The 20,842-nt window shown below is 33.7% G+C and overlaps 1 protein-coding gene across 15 annotated transcripts in view; it reads left to right on the forward strand.

Annotated features, from left to right (window-relative positions):
• The window catches only part of LOC114310686 (galactokinase), a 36,041-nt gene extending 15,673 nt beyond the window's left edge, over positions 1-20,368 (forward strand). For 6 of the 15 annotated variants that reach the window (XM_082878716.1, XM_082878725.1, XM_082878721.1 and 3 more), the window contains 5 exons: positions 1,523-1,708; positions 2,012-2,146; positions 2,394-2,528; positions 6,571-6,758; positions 15,729-16,177. In XM_082878716.1, coding sequence (XP_082734842.1) covers positions 1,523-1,708; positions 2,012-2,146; positions 2,394-2,528; positions 6,571-6,735 — 621 coding nt within the window. In that variant the 3' untranslated portion in view covers positions 6,736-6,758; positions 15,729-16,177. Of the gene's footprint in view, positions 1-1,522; positions 1,709-2,011; positions 2,147-2,393; positions 2,529-6,570; positions 6,759-12,156; positions 12,207-15,728; positions 16,178-20,139 lie in introns of those variants that run through there. The other 9 variants (XR_014335618.1, XR_014335620.1, XR_014335619.1 and 6 more) reach the window with 4 other exon arrangements.
• The last annotated feature ends 474 nt before the right edge of the window (positions 20,369-20,842 follow it).

Genomic DNA, 20,842 nt, shown 5'->3' on the forward strand with positions numbered 1-20,842 from the left:
AGTTTGTAGAATTAATCTGCTTGAAGATATCATTGAAGATGTAAGAAATAACAAGGTAGTTTTGCTAGTTTTTCAATTTGTTTATTATGATCATAAGCTACTAGAAATTCTTCCTTATTTAACTTTTTGTTATTAGGAACCCTTTCTTATAATCTTAGGGCAGTGAAAACAAAACCACCTTGCTGTTAAACCTTTCTCTGGTTTGGTTAATTTTCTCTGCCATGTTTAATTTTTTCCGTGGTGTTCAATTTTCTCTTGATAGATAGAGGGATTTGAATGTTGATCTAGAGAAATTTGAATATTAGTATAGAGAAATTTGTGAAATGGTCAAGGGTTTTTTATGTTAGTCCAGTCCTTGTTAGGGATGGATAACGGTTTATTCGATCTGCACAATTCGTCCAAACTGATTCTATCCGCACAAATCTGACCCAACGCGCATGCATAAATAGGGCGAGTGCAGGTCTATTTTTCCATACAAAATCGGGTTTGGGTCAGACCCAACCCTACTCGCGCAAATCTACAACCCGCCCGAATGATCCGCAGCATATGCTTAAACGAAAAAAAAATCTGGGTATGCCTCTCTCAAATTCATTTTTTTATACTCCTTTCTCTCTCTACCAAGCTGTCTCTTTTTTTCTCTCATCTGCTGTATCTCACTCTCTCTCTCTCTCGCCTACCTCTCTATTCATCTCCTTCCCGTCGCCATCGCTCTCATCTCCACTACCGCTGCCGTCGTCTCTCCATCCCCTCCACTTCTCCCTGTCGCAGTGTCGCCGTCGCCCCAAACCAGATCTAGAGATGGCACATCTGGAAGATCTACAGCCAAAAAAAAAAAAAAAAAAAACCGAAGGTACCTAGATCGCCCAGATCTCGCCTCTCCTCCATTTATTTATGGTTTGCAGACTTGTTTTGTTGTGGGTTTGTAACTTTTTTGCTTATTTTATTTAATACAAGAATATGCTTTTGGTTGTGTTGTTGTGTTGTGGGTTTGCAAAGGGGTTTGTAACATTTTGCTTTGATTATTTAATAAAAGAAAATGTTTTTATTGTTGAATAATAATAATAATAATCTGTTTTAAGAAAACAAAACTTCGGAAAAAAATAATCTGTTTAATAATAATCTGAATAATAATAATATTCTACTTAATAATAATCTGAATAATAATAATAATAATAATAATAATAATAATAATGTGTTTAAAAAAAAACTGCCGAAAAAAATCTCTCAAAAGAAAAAATCTCTCAAAAATAAAAAAAAAAATAATTCACAAACTGCTCGCAACCGCCCGCGCAACCGCATGATCCACCTGTTCAATCCGCAACCCGCAATGCGGGTGGACGCGGTTCCATTTTTTCCCAACCTGCACCGCATCGGGTGGGTCCAACCCGTCATCTGAACCGCACGAAACCGATTCGTGAGTAGGATTTTAGTTATTTTAATGACTATCAAACGTGCTCATATTATTTTTGTTTGGGTCAGATTGGCCACAACCTATCAGCCCATAATTTGATTCACCTTGCAGGCTATCTCTGTCATGGCTCAATCTGGGTTTGTGGAGTTGATTGATTTCAATCCCATTCGCGCAACTGATGTGCAGCTTCCTGCTGGTAGTTCTTTTGTAACAGCGCATTCATTGGCCGAATCCCAGAAAGCGGTCACTGCTGCTATAAATTACAATAATCAGGTTGTTGAATGCCGTTTAGCTGCTGTAAGTTTTATTTTGTTTCATTTTATTTTTTGATAGTTGGTGTATATTTTACTTTATATTGCAATTTGGTTGTTTGTTATTTATCAAAAAATAAAAAAAAAACTTTATATTGCATCTTCTATCAAAATGACCGAAAGCATTAGTCTATGGATTCAATAGCCAATGTGAAGGCTCCTAATTTTAAAATCTACGAGGTCTATTAGCTAAATTGTCCTCCAATGCAATAGTTTATAGACTTCCAAATGCTTTTAACTTTTTACTGTTAAACATGTATTGTACTCTTGATATTGGGTGGTTCTGCAGATTGTTCTCGGTATAAAGCTTGGAATGAAACCTCAAGAGGCAATATCCAAAGTGAAAACTCTTTCTGATGTTGAAGGGTTGTGTGTATCATTTGCTAGCAGTCGTGGATCTTCTGATCCTGTCGTTGCTGTGAAGGTATGTATTTATTTATTTTCTGCAGTAAGGCTGTTTTAATCATTTGTTTTTGTTTTTAATGATGCCTCTACTTTGTGCAACACCATCAGAGGTGGTTGTGATCATGGATTTTCTGTGTACCTGTATAACCCCATTAGAGGCTCATTAGATTATGGATTTGTGTAACTTATTGTTCTTTCCAAGTAAACATAAACATTTTTATCCACCTGTATGTATCGGGTTATAGTAGCTTGTGTCATTGCCACAGGAACTTTTGAGTGAAGAACCTTATAGAGCTGAAAATATTGAGAAAATCACTGAGGAAAACCTGCAATCAATCTTTGCCGATTCTCCAACTTCTTCGGATGTGCTAAAAGTGGCCAGACTATATAAGTTATTCCAGGTAACTTTTTTTACAGTAGCTTTTATTCCAACATCATGATTGAGTTATGATTTAAATTTGTGAGCACAGAATGCTGTTATCCATCGTCTCTGTTTTTGTTAGTTATGAATTATTATTAAAATTTCGTCTGGATTCATAAGGGTGAATGTTTGCTAATTTTTCTTCCTTCAAATCCTGGATTAAACGTGGTAGGTAGAAGGGGGCATTTATGGAAAATTTTCTTCCATATGTGCATTACCTGCATTTTTCTTCATGTATTTTTGGGATGAAGTTTTGGTTATATTGATCCACTAGTTTTTTTATTTTGTTACACAAAATCGATAGTCGCAATCTATTATTCACTAGTCAGAGCATGTTACTAACAGTCAAAGAAGAACACAAATCATAATGATACCTCTAAAATGGTAGCGAAATAAATTATAACAAAACACAAACACAAGCACAGAGGAACAAATTTAATTTCAAAGAGAAAGAAGAAAATATATGGTGCCACTACAGTATTGTCATATTCAAATCTATTGCTGCAAACAGGGAAAAGGAAGTTGTGCAATTTTCTTTCCGTATATGAGGTAGTGCGAAGAGAAAAACAACATATCTGTGCAGATGCAACCACTAGAATCAAAACAAATGGCAATCATAAATCAAGGTTCTAAATTATATTTGGTCTGGCCGTGAATGAAGGAAACTAAAGCAAACTTTTCAAATACAATTAGCTCTTAAATTGTAACAATAAAGTAACATACAAGTGGTGATATGTTTTGGTAACAAATGAAATACAAAATCAAACATGTCTGATAGTTTGAAATTTAAATTCCAATTTCTTGTTTGTGATGGGCTAAAATAACTCATCATATACTAAAATAGTCAACAAAATAAAACACTCATTACATTACTCTTTTTATTAGTTTGAATAGTTTTTATTTTTATAATCTGTAACTTGAGAAGTTAACTATATACAGAAATTGATTGTTCTTAGAGAAATACTGTTTAGCACTGTCTTTTCCATTACATCGTCCTTTTTTACTCACTTGATTTCGGTGAACATAGGCCAATTCCATTGACGTATCCTGATTGTTAAATCATGAAAGAGTGAACGGATGTGAAACAAGTGAAAATCTTAAAATTCAAGGAAAATGAACAAATCGTAGTTTTACTTACCATGAAATGTTGGTGAATTTGAATCTGCTCCTTCAGAATCCATAGCTATGAAATCAACAATTAATCATCACTATATAACACCAATGACACATCCATATATCCGTACATATATATATCATGTATTTATGTTTGTGTATATGTGATGAACTCATATCACATCATAACAATTAATCATCACAGTGAATGGATGTGAAACAAGCGAAAAACTTATAATTCAAGGAAAATGAACAAATCGTACTATTACTTACCATGAAATGTTGGTGAATTCGAATCATCTCCTTCAGAATCCATACCTATCAAATCAACAATTAATCATTACTATATAACACCAATGACACATTGATATATCCATACATATATATGTATATATATCATGTATTTATGTTCGTATATAAGTGATGAAGTCTCATCACCATACCACATCCATATATCATAACAGTCTAACAGATCCATATAGTATTACTTTGAAGTTGCTGTGTTTTAGTTTTGCGAGAGAGAGAATATGTGTGTGTTTGGTTTTGAAATGCTTTTGAATGATAAACTCATAATACCACATCATAATAGTCTAACAGATCCCTATAGATGAGGTCACTCAAAAAATTTAATAAATTTTACTAAAAAAAACTTTTTAAACTAGTTAGCATTTGAATTTCTCGACCTTCAAATAAAATAAACTTCTAATAAAATACTATCATCTTAACAAATATATATATATATATATCTTTTACAATAGTATTCAATGAGGTGTCATCTTTTTTAATTATTACATGATAACCTCATTATTAATAGTGTTAAACACATAATTTTTTATACATGATGAAGAAATCATTTAACTATCAATCTTTCATTTGATTTGAGTGTTGAAAATAAAAATGTAATAGAGAATGATTAGATTCTTAATGAATTTTGATTTTCAATGGATGTTTTGGTTTGAATCATATAATTCTGATGACATGGCCCCTTATTTTTATTTAATGGGATCTGTTAGTTATCAAATAAACTTTTTACCATATAAAAAAAAAAAAATTCAAGGCTTTTTGTAAGGTGATGGGTGGATGGGACCCCATCACCCATGTAGTGGCGTCGCCCTTGCTGGAATGAGATGAAATGGAATGGAACGGTCATTTCTAAGGCTTTTCTAAAACACGATCATTTTCTCACAATAGTGAATTATGAATCGATTTGTAATATATTTTTCATTATTTTTTCACTCAATCAAATATAGGAATGAATATTTTGGTAGAATGATCATTCTATTCCAATCCATTTTAGTAAACCAAATACTGCCTAATTGTGGGTAGCAATTAAACACACATATACGAGGGATGATAATGTTAATTAAGTTACCAAACATCTGTACATAGAGAGAAGAAAGAAACAAATAATGCAAACAGGGATTAAAATGCAAACGAAGAGACTTTGAATCCAAGACCAACCTGAGGTCTGATACCATATTAAGTGAAATTTTTCTTAGAAGTTTAACGTATTAAGAAATATGTCCAATAAGGTATATCAAGTTATTCTAATGCCCCATAACTACACCTTTTTTCTTCCTAATGGGATGACTGGCTCATGCACTATGAATGTTCTACATCATAGTCCTTGTGACCATTTTCTGCTCATTTATTTTGATGAGTACTAGTAACAATAATTTACTTTCTAAGCTAGCAATTTGATAAATGTTTTGAAAATAATTAGAAAAATATTTTATCCCCTAATCACTCGTATTAGTTTCCTCTCATTCTCCTTCTCTCTCTCTCTTTACATACTTGAACGCTTGTAAGTTGAATAATCAAAGTCAAGTTTGTACAAGGCAGATTAACGTTGAGTAGTGACTGACAGGTTCTTACCAACTGCAATGCTAGTAGGATGGCTCAGTATAACCCCCCAAGAAAATACGTCTTATTATTATTGGCTATAACAACCAATTTTCTTGATCAATTGATATCAATTCTCAACAGTTTGATAGATTCAATTCTGCATCTATTGGGAACTTGGACTGAAGATTTGCAGAAAAACTGTTGCACCGCAATAAAAATACTAGGGGGCCACACAAATTGGACATAGAATATATATAAGTTTGTGTCATTTAGAATGTGGATCGTTAGAAATAAGGATATGGTACTTCATATGGTACAATAGGAATAGATCTACACACACATATATGTATAACAATTAAACATCTCATGAAATAAAATTTTTATTTTTATTTTCGCAAATAAATCATGTTACAATTGACAATACATTTATATAAGCATTATGTCCTATTTTAACATTTTGTCATACCAACCCACTACCCTCCTAAAAGTGACGGAAATGGTAAAAAAAATAAAAATAAAAATAAAAATAAAAATTCTGAGTTTGTTTAGCATGAAAGTTACAAAAGTTTTAAAAAAAAGTTATGCTATTTTGTTTTCTAGTTAATTACCTAAAAGTCCTATTTATAAATGTTATGGTAGCTCAGGTCCTATCTAAAATCTTTTATACTAATAAGTCCTGTTTAGGAAAACTGAGAATACTGCAAGTTTTTTCTAATTTTTAAAAATAAGAATATTATCATTTTTGCATAGTAATGTTCCAGATAATTGTTTCACTAACCGATGAAAAAAAAAAAACAGAGTATGAGATTAAACATTTTTGTCCTTCGACTTATTGATTTGATTCAACTATTCAAAAAAGGGAGCTGTTAAGATGTGCACTTTATTAAGAGTGCACATCATGTACACATTTATTCTAAGCCATTAGATATTTATAAAATAATCTCAACCATCAAATAGTTTGATTGAAAGTATTGAATACCCTCTCAACCGGTTACAATTTTGTTCACCGATTGTTGTATGTTTAGAAACCCTCTTCACTTTGTTTTCCCAAAACCATTCTTCAGACCAATCCGAAGCTCCTATTCGCCCTCTTCAGACACGACTCCGGAGCTCTCTTCAGAGACGACTCCGAAGCTCCTCTTCGCCTTCTTCAAACACGACTCCGGAGCTTTTTTCAGACACGACTTCGAAGCTCTGCTTCGCCCTCGAAGACTATCCCGCGAACATAACGTGCCCTCGACTTCGCCTCAAGGTATGTCTCTCTCTCTCTCTCTCTCGCTGCAACTTGTTTCTCTCCCTTTCTCCATCTCCATTCTATGAAACCTTAGACTGAAATTCCCTTCTTCGAAACTGCCCCTTTCACCATTGTGAACTCACTAGGTTGGTTTATAAAATTAGGAAAATATGAATTGAATCGGTTTAGGTTTTTGATGTTTGTTTGCTTTGGTAGTTGTCCCTTTTCAATATTCCTCTGGAAATCTAGGCATGATGTAGTGAACCCTTCCCTGTGCCAAAACAATTCAGTCAGTTATATGAGGAAATCAGATAAAGTAAATTCTAAAACTGAAGTGCTGGTAATACTTTTATGGAAACTATCACACACAGCTTTGAGAGATTTTTATTTGGAAAAAGGATTGCAAAATTCCAGGTAATGGAATTGTATTAGACATTCCAATAGCTGTTAAATAATTTCACAAAACCTCATCAAATGTCAAATAGAGAGAAATACCCATAAAACTTAACATGAAAGAATTACTAATTTGCTCAACATGTGGATGGGTTTCAGAAGTATATACATCAGCTTATCTGTGGCAAGCACATTACACCCATGTTTCTCTCCTAATCTACTGCATTATAAAAAATTGCTAGCAGTGGAGCCGTGTAGAGGGAATGCTCCAAACGACAATTATAGCTCTACAGACATAGTAATAGTACAGTGAATCAAAGAATTAGCTTTTTTACACTTCTTAACACAAGACTTCACAAAACCAAACCAAGCATGCTGGTAGCATCCAAAATTATTAAAGGCAACAAATCTTATTTGTGAAAGAACATAAAGAATATGCAGACACCATTTGTTATCTAGAACAATGAATGCACTAATTATGTGTGGAACACTATGAAAGTGAAACTGCCAACCTCTTTTGCGGTTGAACAATTTAATCCTGCATTGAAATGTAAATCAATTAAATCTGACAACATAAGAACAGACCAGAAATCTCAACAAGAGAGTTGAAAAACAGAGGAATATACAAACTACTCTTTTATGTTATCCAAATATAACTGTTTGAACTTGATTATTGATAATCCAAGTTTACTAACATGAATTAGTCCGTGAGACAACTTCATCACAAATGCTGGAGAAACTGCATCTCTAGATCTATAAGCTTTAGTTGATCTGTCTGATAGTAGATAACATATGGAGTACTAAATCAGGGAGTTTGTACAGTAATGGCTGATTATGATGACCAGTAAACCATTTAGCTCATGAAAGACACTTGTAAGTTGAGAAAGAGGTTTAGAAACTTTTAAGCAAAGGATTCATAAACAGCCATTGTACATATAAATTCCTCACTCTAAACACCTCTCTCTCTCTCTCTCTCTCTCTCTCCATATATCTGTTTCAATTGTGCAAACTGTGCAAACAATATTGAGACTGGCCAAACCGCACAAAGTAAGAGATTTAGATAACCTGTAGTATTATATTTATTTTTTTATGCACATTCACATAGATCTTGACCAGTACCGCATGTTGTTAATTCTTTGAAGGATCTCATCATGCTTCATCCTTAGACAACATAACTCCTCCAATAGTTTTACTGAGGTTCTTGAATCGGCTATGAAAAAACATGACAAAAGAGAATTAGGAGATGAAGAAAATAATAATGCTGCACTATGAGAAGGAAACTCATAAGTTTGCCATAATTCACAAGGAAATTCACTGTGCTCCCTTAAAATTTTAATTCATATAAATTTTGTCTCTTTTTTCATCTCTTTTACGCTAAATATAAAATTTAGCATTGATAATCGATGTGTCTATACAGTATCTATCAGCTCCGATTGCTTTAGCCTTAATAAAAAGGATGTCAACATATGAATTGAATCAGTTTAGGTTTTTGATGTTTGTTTGCTTTGGTAGTTGTTTTGATTTCATATATATATATATATATACACTTGAAATTTGGCTTGAGTGTGTAAAATCTGATGTGTGGGTAATTGAATTTTGTACTCATGTAACTGATATGAGACTGTAATTTTTTATTTGTTTATTGAAATCTATTATGTTTGTAACAATTACTCTTGTGCTGGCTTGTTTTTCCTATTAGAAAGAAAATTACAGTGGTTTGGGATGTATTACCTTTAGCAATTGTTTGGGAATTGTGGAAAGTGAGAAATGAATAGATATTTTGATGTTACTGTGACTTAGTTGAATACCCATTTAGTTATTTTTGTTTTTTTTCATCAAAAGTGTTAAAAAATTATCTCTAATTATTTCATTAAATCTCATGAAGGGAGAGTTATTTTTTTTAGCAAATTGAGAACCAATAAAGTAAATCTAAATTTGATGGGAAAAAAAAAAAGAAGCATTGGAGGTGGGTTTTCTTGATCAAATTTGATGAAACGGGGAATTTTGGATAAGAGGAAGGTTTTTAAAAAGATTTTAATGAAAGGATTTGAGTAGTTCATATAAAATCAAGTTTTTTTTACTCAAATTTGAAATCAAATTAGTTGAAAAAATTGGTGAAAGGTTGGAGATGCTATAAAATGGTCTATGAGTTACCTTGGAGACGATGAAATGCCAAAATTTGATAGGACTAAGGCCTAAATTAGAAAATCTACAAGGTATTAACAATAGAATAAAAGTTATGAAATGATGAGATTTTTAACAGTATATGAGGACACCAATGTCTTACAACTATTTTTGGGATTCTATGTTGTTAGGTTTTATTTCTTGGCAAACCCGTTTGACAAAACTCCTTTGAGTTGTAATTTTATTCGCACTTTTATTTCAGTAAGGCTATGAGTGTTTAGATGCGAATCCAACCCGAATTGTGCCATTCAGAGAAGTTTGTGATGCTAATGCTTTCAAGATTGCCACTTCGCTGATTATGACGGGGATCGAGCTGCCCGGTCAGCTCGCGGGGGTCCAGGGGGCAGCGCCCCTTGGCGGGTCCGGGGCAGCGCCACGGCGGGGTTGAGGGGCAGCGCCCCCAAAGCAAAATGCAAAAATGCATTCAAAGTTGCCTGTCCGAGCATGTTTTATTTTTCCAGATTTTCCAGTTTTGGCCTGTCCGCTCGAGCGGGACATCGGGCGCTCGAGCGTGGATTGGAAGCTCTCAGCATCTCTGCAGTCGCCTGCAAAAGTACTGGATAGTGTGGTTTACCGCTCGAGCGGCAAAACCAACGCTCGAGCGTGGAGCCTGTATGAAATCACAGAATTTGAAGTCTCCGCTCGAGCGGGGAAAAGGGCGCTCGAGCGGACCGCGCGAATCCAGATTTCCAGATTTGATAAAGAGTTCGTTTTCGGCCCAATCTAGGATTACTTTTTGGTTCCCTATAAAAACTTGGTTTTCTCCCAAAACTAGGGATTGATTTGAACTTCTCCAGATCTTCTTTTTGGTTTCTAGGGTTTATATCTGGGGATACTTTGGGAGTTTTCTTTGATGTTTTTATTGAGTATTGAACTCATGATCTAAAGAGAGTACATCAAAGGTTTGTTTGTTATACACAAAAGAGAGAGTTATTCTTCAGTTGTGGATTCTGAAGAATTCGAGCCTGAAGCTTTGGTGGAATCCGGAGTGGCTCATCAGAAAGACAATTCCGTGGTGAAGATGGGGTTGGAAGAGGCACATAAAGGTTGGTTCAATTAGGCGTTGTGGATTCGCTAGGTAATTGAGAGTATACCTGTGTAATTCCTTTTATTCTTCTTAGTGGATTGTCTTGTGGCTGTTGCCCGTGGTTTTTTGATCACAGTTGGAGGTGTCCAATTGTGGTTTTTTCCACGTTAAATCGTTGTGTATCTTTGTCTTGATTGTTTGATTGGGATTGTTATATTCTGCTTAAAATTGATACATAATCACAAATCAACATCTAGGGGATTTCTAGATTTTTCATATGTTTTAGGAGCAAATTATTTGTGCAAAGTTCATAGAAATTTAATTTAGCTACCAAGTTGTTATGATTTGAACTTCTAATTGACCGTGCAAACAAGTAAAAATAGGGATATCTATAACTAGTGGTGTGATTTGTAGAACGTATATATCTTAATGTGTTGAAATAAACTAGCAAGACTGATAGTTAAAAAGTAAGTTTGTGATGATCGGTATAGGTTGCTTGCATTAGGCTAGGTTGAGAAGCATGCATTGCAGGCATAAGATCAGTCTAAGTGTGATGCTTGTCTTTTATAAGAGCCTTGCTTCTTGGGCTCAAGCCTTTGTTTTTTTAAGCTGCAAGGTTTTGTTGTAAGCTGCTTTCCTTGATCTTCGAAGTGAGTCTTAATCCATAAGCCTCAACAGCCTTTTAAATTGATTGTGACATTGTTTGAAAATACAAAAACATGTATTAACAGTGAACATGGAGGTAATGCATCTTTTGCTGATATGGCTAGCAAGGTAGGCAATAGAAAGCGCGCTTGCCTAGTAACATCATAATCATAAGAAAGCTTGTAATTGTGGTGGTGAAGATTGTATATTAAAATTCAAATTCAAATTCAATTTTTGTGCCGTGATGGGTTGTTGAGGTGTCTGATTTTGATGACGCTGAATGGGATTTACAACCTTTCTTTCTAAAGGAGTTGGGATTCTGGCTAGTGAGCTAGTCTCTGCCTTCCTTTTATAGGGGAAAATTCAGATTTTACTCAAGCTTCATAAATATTTTCTTGAAGGATGTCTGGAGGTTTCTCTGTCTTCTAATTCTATTTGGTCATTTTCTTTATTTTTGTCTGCTCTAATAATGGCTTACATATCTATTATAGAGGCTTATAGGGTGTTAAATCTTTGCTTCACCAACCATGCTATTGCATCATCAATTTTTCTTTGTTGTTTATAATCCTTTAAAAGATCATTAGGGTTAGGCTTGAGCTGTTTTGGTGAAAAATTCTCAGGAAAATTTTTAGGAAAAGAAATTTCCCTTACCATCCTTTACAAGGGCATTAGTGGGAATGTTTCTTTGGGCTCTATTAGGTTGATGAAAAATTCTTCAGGAAAAAATTCTTTAGGAAAAAAAGAGGGTAACTTAGTGGTGTCAATAGACATTTTCCTCACATGAAAAGACCAGATCAACTTTCTTGAAGCTTTATCCTCCGCTGTAGCTCCTTTTCCAACAAATTCACTGAGCAGCATTAGTTTGTTAATAAACTGACAGCTTATTCAGACCTCCAACTATGATAATCTCTGTCTACAATTCCCAATGTTGGTACCTGTTAATTTATGTTTTATTTTTATTCTTTTTATTTTGTATGTCCTTTTAAATAAATGTTAAAATTGAATTGGTGCTATGGTATCTTTGTTCATTACATTAGGACACTAGTTATTGATTTTTTTTTTTAAGCAGAAACACACTATTTTTGTCACACCTATGGATTGCCACTGCATTAGCATTTTGCTAGGATATTGTGTTCTTTTGAGCTAAACAATTTCATCAAACCACAGTATGAAGCTTGGAGTATGGCTTATGCACCAAACTTGAAAACTTTATCTAGGTGCGTTTCATTTCATTCACATAATTTATTTTGGATGTGAAAAAAAATTTAGTTTCCTTCTGTAAGAAAATTGTTAAGGATGTCTCTATAAATTCAACTGGTTTTGCTAGTTTATTGATATCCAAAAGGTCATCTTCCTGAAAGGTAAATCTGGTTTCTTTGGCTCCCAAAAAAGATGAATCCAATTTCTGTGTTTGTCAACTTAGTCCTTTTAAAAATACTTGCACATTTAGCCACTATATTTTGTAGTGCACAATCAAGATTGGTTCAGACCTGTGATTTGAGAGTTACAACATATCAATTTTCCTAGTTTTATCATAAATTGTAGGTGGGCATTTTGTAAACTTCAATCTCAAAACCAGGGGATCTATTTATCCCAATCAATATTGGATGGTTGGGAATGGTAGATGCTCCTCTTTAGTAAATGTTAACCTAACCTTTTTTTTCTGCATACAGATGCAAACGAAACATGAAACATATTGTTATTTGTAGGAATTGTTTTTCTGCGTAAAAAGTTTGTCCTACATTTTGTAGGGTGGATCAGCACTTCTATACTGTGTTTGGATTTACGATTTGAGAAAAGAAAAGAACAGAAAACAGAAAGAGAAATATGATTCTATTTCATTCATTTTCCCCTTCTTATTTCCTTCCCACCACAAATACTTCATCCAAACATAGCCTAACATTGCCTTAAGGGATGAGGTTGTTGGACACAGCAATTAATAATTCAGTTGTACTCCTAGAGAACTGAGGACCACCAAGATCATGTTGTTAGTGCATGAGACCTAAATCATGTGGCCATGTGTGCATGAGTTAGAGGGACAAAAGGCTTTTTAGGTACAAAGGATCCAGTATATGCATGGCTGCATGAGCTATGGGTGAAACTTCGGCGAGTCTAACTTGAACAACCTTAGCTTGCAAAATTTAACGCCTTTGGTTAGTATAATTCCAAATTTAGAGTAAAAATTTGTCAATCCAAATTAAATTTGAACATCGCATGGGATCTCTCTAACCAAGCAACCTGGATTATGTTTCATGTTTATAATTTCTCAAGACTTTTATATTTACAAACAAATTGCAATAAATTGGTTTAAGATAATCGAAAAGTTTTGTTGTATTGAGTTTGGATAACTCAAGCTGAGATAAGCTCAAACTTAGACTGGATGGGTAACTCAAGCCGAAATAAGCTCAAACCTAGACTGGATAGGATAGATTTTCTCGTCTTAAATTTTCCAAATAGGACTTGTGACAACTGACGGAATGTCGGACCTATAGGTTGGGATTTAGAGACGAATACGCCCAAAACTTAATCGAAAAAGGGCGTTTCGGGGGCGAAAATTCAAAACAACTCCCGAACCTCCATTTGGCTGACACGGGCAGCTTTCCCATGCCAAATAGGACTTGTGACAACTGACGGAATGTTATTCGGACCCGTAGGTTGGGATGTAGAGACGAATACGCCGAAAACTTAGTCGAAAAAGGGCGTTTCGAGGGCGAAAATTCAAAACAGCCTCCGAACCTCCGTATGGCCGACATAGGTAGCTTCCCCATGCCAAATAGGACCTTTGACAACTGACGGAATGTTATTCGGACCCGTAGGTTGGGATTTAGAGACGAATACGCCCAAAACTTAGTTGGAAAAGGGCGTTTCGGGGGCGAAACTTCAAAACAGCCCCCGAACGTCCGTGTGGCCGAAACGAACAGTTTCCCCATGCCAAATATGACTTGTGACAACTGACTGAATGTTATCCAGACTTGTAGGTTGAAATTTAGAGACGAATACGCCCAAAACTTAGTCGAAAAAGGGCATTACGAGGGCGAAAATTCAGAACAGCCCCCGAACCTCCATTTGGCCGACACGGGCAGCTTCCCCATGCCAAATAGGACTTGTGACAACTAACGGAATGTTATTCGGACCTATAGGTTGGGATTTAGAGCCGAATATGCCCAAAACTTAGTCGAAAAAGGGCGTTTTGGGGGTGAAAATTCAAAACAGCCCTCGAACCTCCGTGTGGCCGAAACGAACAGTTTCCCCATGCCAAATATGACTTGTGACAACTGACTGAATGTTATTCGAACCTATAGGTTGGAATTTAGAGACGAATATGCCCAAAACTTAGTCGAAAAAGGGCGTTTCGGGGGCAAAAATTCAAAACAGCCCTCGAACCTCTGTGTGGCCAACACGGGCAGCTTCCCCATGCCAAATAGGACTTGTGACAACTGACGGAATGTTATTCGGACCTATAGGTTGGGATTTAGAGCCAAATACGCCCAAAACTTAGTCGAAAAATGGCGTTTCGGGGGCGAAAATTCAAAATAGCCCCCGAACCTCCGTGTGGCCGAAACGAACAGTTTCACCATGCCAAATATGACTTGTGACAACTGACGGAATGTTATTCGGACCTATAAGCTGGGATTTAGAGACGAATACACCCAAAACTTAGTTGAAAAAGGGCGTTTCGGAGGCGAAAATTCAAAACTGCCCCCGAACCTTTGTTTGGCCGACACGGGCAGCTTTCCCATGCCAAATAGGACTTGTGACAACTAACGGAATGTTATTCAGACCTATAGGTTGGGATTTAGAGCTGAATACGCCCAAAACTTAGTCGAAAAAGGGCGTTTCGGGGGCGAAAATTCAAAATAGCCCCCGAACCTCCGTGTGACCGAAACGAACTGTTTCGCCATGCCAAATATGACTTGTGACAACTAACGAAATATTATTCGGACCTATAGGTTGGGATTTAGAGACGAATACGCCCAAAACTTAGTTGAAAAAGGGCGTTTCGAGGGCGAAAATTCAAAACAGCCCCTGAACCTCCGTTTGGCCAACACGGGCAGCTTCCCCATGCCAAATAGGACTTGTGACAACTGACGGGATGTTATTCGGACCCGTAGGTTGGGATTTACAGATGAATACGCCCAAAACTTAGTCGGAAAAGGGCGTTTCGGGGGTGAAACTTCAAAACATCCCCCGAACTTCTGTCTGACTCTTGCGGGCAGCTTTCCCATTACAAATAGGACTTGTGACAACTGACAAAATGTTTTAAACTTGCTAATTTTGTGAACGTACACACGTGTGTTATTATTTTTGTCACATGTTCTAATATCCTCTCTGAAATGGCACTGACATGCATTAATAAGCACCGATGGTTTTATATCCAATCTAATGATTCAAGTGCCTTTTGCAAACAAATAATGAGGAAGTTGGTAAAAAAGAATACTTTCTATTCACATTGGGCTTTGATATTGGTTTAGCCACAGAATTTGGATACATGTTGCATACAAATAGAAGATTGTTACATTAGCTGTATGTTACTAATGAAAGATTTAGTAATGATTGTTCTGCATTTAACAATGTTCCGTATAATAAAAGACTTTAGAAAGACTGTACAATGACTGATAATTGATTCATCATGGAAGGTTGCTTCTCACTTATTTTTATTTGTCACTTGTTCCCAAATTCATTCATGAAGTTGGGCATTTTTTGGGTCCAATTCTAATTTTTTTTTTTGTTTTTTGTAGATGACTTGGTTGCGTGGACTTGCAAAGATATTTTTGTGTATGGAGAAGAAATTGTACTTTTGTATAGAAGTAATATAATTCTTTTGTCGTCTCTAGCTTTTGTGCAGTTTACTATTCCTGATACAGAAAACTATTGGCAGCGAACAGATAATTATTGGCATGGTAGATAGATCACCTTTTGACGTTGTCCACTAAATTGATTTTTTGTCGTGGTACATAGATGTATTTTTGGCTTGGTACATACATCACCTTTTGTCGTGGTACAGATTACGATGGTAATTTGTACCATGCCAAATGGTCATTTCGCATGGTATTGTAAATGTAATTTTTGTATATGGAAGGCTTTACTTTTTGTATAATTGTGTATGTTGTACGGAATTATTATTTTAGTTTGGACAATAGTTCGTTTGTATGTACTTGGATAGTTAAAATAATTTATTTTTTGTATACGGATGCATATTGTGGAATGATTGATAATTTATGTATCATTTTATTTATATACGTATTACAGGTTGAATGGAATACAAACAGGTTATGGACACATTATAATATTAACAATAAAACATAATATCATGTTTTTGCCGACTAAACGTTTTGTAGCCAATAAAAAGGGAAAAAAAAAAAAATAAATAAACATTTGGCTACTAAAAGTTTTGTAGCCAAAAGAAAATCAAACATTTGGTTACTAAAAGTTTTATAGCTAAAAGAAAATCAAAAATTTGGCAACTAAAATATTTTGTAGCTAAAAATAAAAGTTGAAGAATAAATATTACTTTTGGCGACTAAAAATTTAGTAGCAAAAAATGTCGTAGTTTAGGCGACTAAAAAACTAAATTTTTAGTAGCAAAAAATGTTGAAGTTTAGGCGATTAAATTTTTAGTAGCAAAAAAAAACAGTATTTGGCGACTAAAATTTTAGTAGCCAAAAAAGATTGACTTTAGGGGACTAAAATTTTAGTAGCCAAAACACTAGTATTTGCTTTTGGCGACTAAAAAATTTAGTAGCTAAAAAGTTTTTGGCCACTAAATAATTGGCTTTTGGCGACAAAAAAATTAGTCGGCAAAAATGTATTATTTAATTAATTTTCAAACTTATTGGTGACTAAATATTTAGTCGCCAAATGAATACATTTGGCAACTAAATTAGGTTTAGTCGGCAATTATATTTCCTGACTACTCTTTGGCTACTAATTTTTCGACCAAAAAATTTAGTCACTAAAGACTATAGGCGACTAAAATATGACTTTTGGCGACTAAATTTAGTCACCAAAAGTGAAAATTCTTAGCGTGGAGAGAGAGAGAATTGTAAAACGACAAACGTAGTTGGAGTGTCAGGCGTTTTTGTTAGTGATAATGTTTGAGGTAATGAAAACACAACAACAAAATTACATATAAATGGCAACCGATCAATTACTATTTGAATATTGACTAAATTGATATTAATGATTAGACTTTTACTAATTCATTGGGAACTGTGAATAAGTTGGGAATTAATTGGTTTAGTATGACTTATGAAAACTAATTGATTATTGAATCAATTAGGTTTATTATATCAAGGATCCCTACAATCAATTGTCAGATTTGAATCTCCCTTATATTCTAATGGATTGTACAATCAATTGTGAAAGTTCAAAACTCTGGCCACTAATCGATTGTATAATCAATTGTGGTTTTTCAATCCAATCGATTTCGCAATCAATTATGATTTTCCATTCACTCCAATATGCTATACCAATTGATTACACAATCAATTGTGTTTGAAATTCTAAAAGTTGCGATGTTTTGTTAATGTTGTTATGATTTTCGGGACAAAATTACAATCAACATGCTATGTTATGATTCATTGATAAAAGTTATGATAGTTTGTTAATGTCGTTATGATTATGGGAAAAAATGTTATACTCAATATGTTATGGTTATGATTCATCACTAAAAGTTATGATTTGTACCGCCAAAAGTTATGATTTGCCATGGTGAATTATAATAAAAAATGTTACGATTCAAATGTTATGATAATTAATTACAAATAACTATATTTGTTATGAGTTGTTATTATATTGTTATGATTTATAGTGTCTTTGTTATGACACTTAGGTCAATATTATGACATTGTTATGATTCATTATAGTATTGTTATGATATTTGAAAAAAAGTTATGATTCTTTCTGTAACCTGTTACATGACCAGTTTAGCAGGTCACTTTTTATGATGTGGCACGATATGGACCACACAATAAGTGCATATTATATGCCTTTTTATAAGGTGCACATTGTAGACTTTTCCTTCAAAAAAACCAAATATTTTGTCAGTATTTTTTTTTTTAGTTTTAAAACTGAAAACATTATCAATTTTTTTCATTTTTAAAGGTTTTTTTTTTTTTTTCAATTTCATATCAATGTTCCATCATCGTGCTCCTTGATAGACACCAAATTTTCAATTTTGCACAAAAAAAAAAAAAAAAGTTTTTGCACACAAATTTTTTTTTATTTATTTTTTTCAATTTTAAAATTGATGTTTTAAAGTTTTGAAAATCAAAATAAATGTCAAATTACCATGTTTTTTTTATAGATAATCATAAATGATGGACAATCATTATTTGCAGAGCAAAATTGACTATTAAGAATTTAATGGGACTTGAAGGTCTAAAAAATCTTAATTAGGACTTAATGGAGTATAATTTCATAAATTAGAACATGTGTGTAAGTGCCCCTTTTTTTTATTTATATTTTTGGTACAATCTACGGTAGCATGGCAACTAAACTTTTAGTTTCTTACCAAAAATAAAAAATAAATAAAATGAAAATTTGTTTATTGAAGTAGTGACTTCTAATTAAAATTTTAATTTCTCTCTTTTTCCTGCCAAAATTTTCATCCTAACGAAATTCATACAAGAAAATATATAGTGTTTGGTTTTGTTTTCAAATCATGATTTGGATAAAAAAATAGAAAAACATGTTTGGTTAACATGTTTTTGAAACACAACTCAAAATTGTTTTTTTCTCTCTCCTCTCTCCTTCTCTTTTTATTTATTTATTATTATTAATAAATTGATCAATCACTTTTTCTCTCTCCTCTTTCATTCTTTCACATTCTACATATTAATCAACAAAAAAATAAAAAAAATAAAATTACAAATCATCCCACAACTATTTTCAAAACTCATAACCAAACACGTTTTCAACGACTTATCTTTCAAAATACAACTCAAAATTCAAAACTCATTTCAAAAACTAAACCAAACGGACTCCTTCTTAGTCACTTCACCTTTTACTATTTTCACTTTTCATGATTTATTCATTTCAGAAAATTTATTCAAAATTCCCATCCTAGAAAATTGTATACCGGACTATCCTATAAATTTTCTTGCAAATTATTAAGTCTTATTGAATTTGGAAATGTATATCATGAGGTCCTTTCATTTTATTTCTTAGAGACGACAAATGTGGATATATATTTTATTTGTGCACTATTGTTTTTGAACTTTTGCTAAATGTGTCATTTTTAAAATGTGACAATGTGATCTATTGTTTTATTAAACTTTTGTTAAATGTGACATGAGATATTTGTGCATTATTGTCTTATTAAATTTTTGTCAAATGTATAATTCTTAAAATGTGACAATATAAAACATCAGTCTAATGTGTATACTAATGTCTTATTAAACTTTTGTTGAATGTGTCATTCTTCTTAAAGTGTGACAATGTGACATTTGTGTACTATTATCTTATTAAACTTTTGTTAAATGTGTCATTCTTAAAGTGTGACAATAGGATATCATTCTAATGTGTTCATTATTGCCTCATTACCTTTTCAAATGTGAGTATGCTTAATTTCGAAGATTTTGATGTGAGAAATGACTTATGTGGGTTCATAAGATTATTTATGAGACTACGATCCATGTGAAGGGGGCGCGTTGCGTGAGTCTCGGGATTAGTTGAGGTGCGCATAAGCTAATTTGGACACTTGTCATAAAAAATAACATATATATTTATGGAGCTAAATGGTCTATAAGTTATGGACATAAGATTTAATAAATGCCCCATTATTTTTTTTTCAAATCAGACGGACCTTTAAAGTTATATTAGAAAATATTTTAAAGATGACTTTGCATCTCTAATTCACTTTTTATAATTTTTACTTCTTTAGTAGAAATTTCACTTTTTTAATAATTTCACCTAAATATTAAGGTTGAATTTCACTATTTCAAGAGAATGAAATTTCACTAATTGAAATGATGGTATGTTTTATGATAACGATGACAATGATAATGAATGTGGTGGTAATAGCAATTGTGGCTTCATAGCGGTGGTGGTTGTGGTGACAGTGACGGTGATAGTAATGATGGTTGCAGCAATATTAGTGATGATTGTAGTGATTGTGAGGTTATAATTGACGAAGACTTAACACAGCAGTCCAAGCAGTTCAAGGCTGCAGGTACTGCAACAGATCAAATAGACTGCAACAGAGCACACAGTGCAAAAGAAGTGCAAGAGCAGCAGTCCATGAAAGCTGACCAAGGACAGACTTATATGAAGGTGTGTCACAAGCCATGGGCTGTGTAACATCTAAGCAGTTCACTTGTATTATATGCAGTTAGTTTGTTTGAAAGATTAGTTAGTTTGTTAGATGGCTAGTTACAGATCTGTGAATTTATATAATGTAATAGATAGGTCAATAAATGAATAAGATTCCGTCTTTCTTCATGGTGTATGTTGATACTTGTGTATAAATATTTATAAATTCAATTAGCATTAAATAATTATGTAATTTTATGTGAGAAATTTGTCGTAATTTAAATGACTTTTATCCTACAAACTCAATTATTGCTTTTATTATTTTATGAATCAGCATCCAAGCTCTCCTGAGTGCTCCAAATCCAGACGATCCTCTTTCTGAGAATATTGCAAAACATTGGAAGTCCAATGAAGCTGGAGCTGTTGAAACAGGTAATAATGCCCCCCATTCTTGTACTTGAGTTGTTGATTTTAATAGAGATGTTGGTCATCTTTTTAATATAGTGGCATCATATGGAGTAAAGCTTTCTTTTCCTCTCATAAAAAGGTTGGTAGAAATTTACCCATCTCACTTGTATAATTCTGATTTTGTGATGTTCCT

The sequence above is a fragment of the Camellia sinensis genome, chromosome 7 (assembly GCF_055761805.1).
Source record: "Camellia sinensis isolate YWXY chromosome 7, ASM5576180v1, whole genome shotgun sequence".
NCBI lineage: Eukaryota > Viridiplantae > Streptophyta > Magnoliopsida > Ericales > Theaceae > Camellia > Camellia sinensis.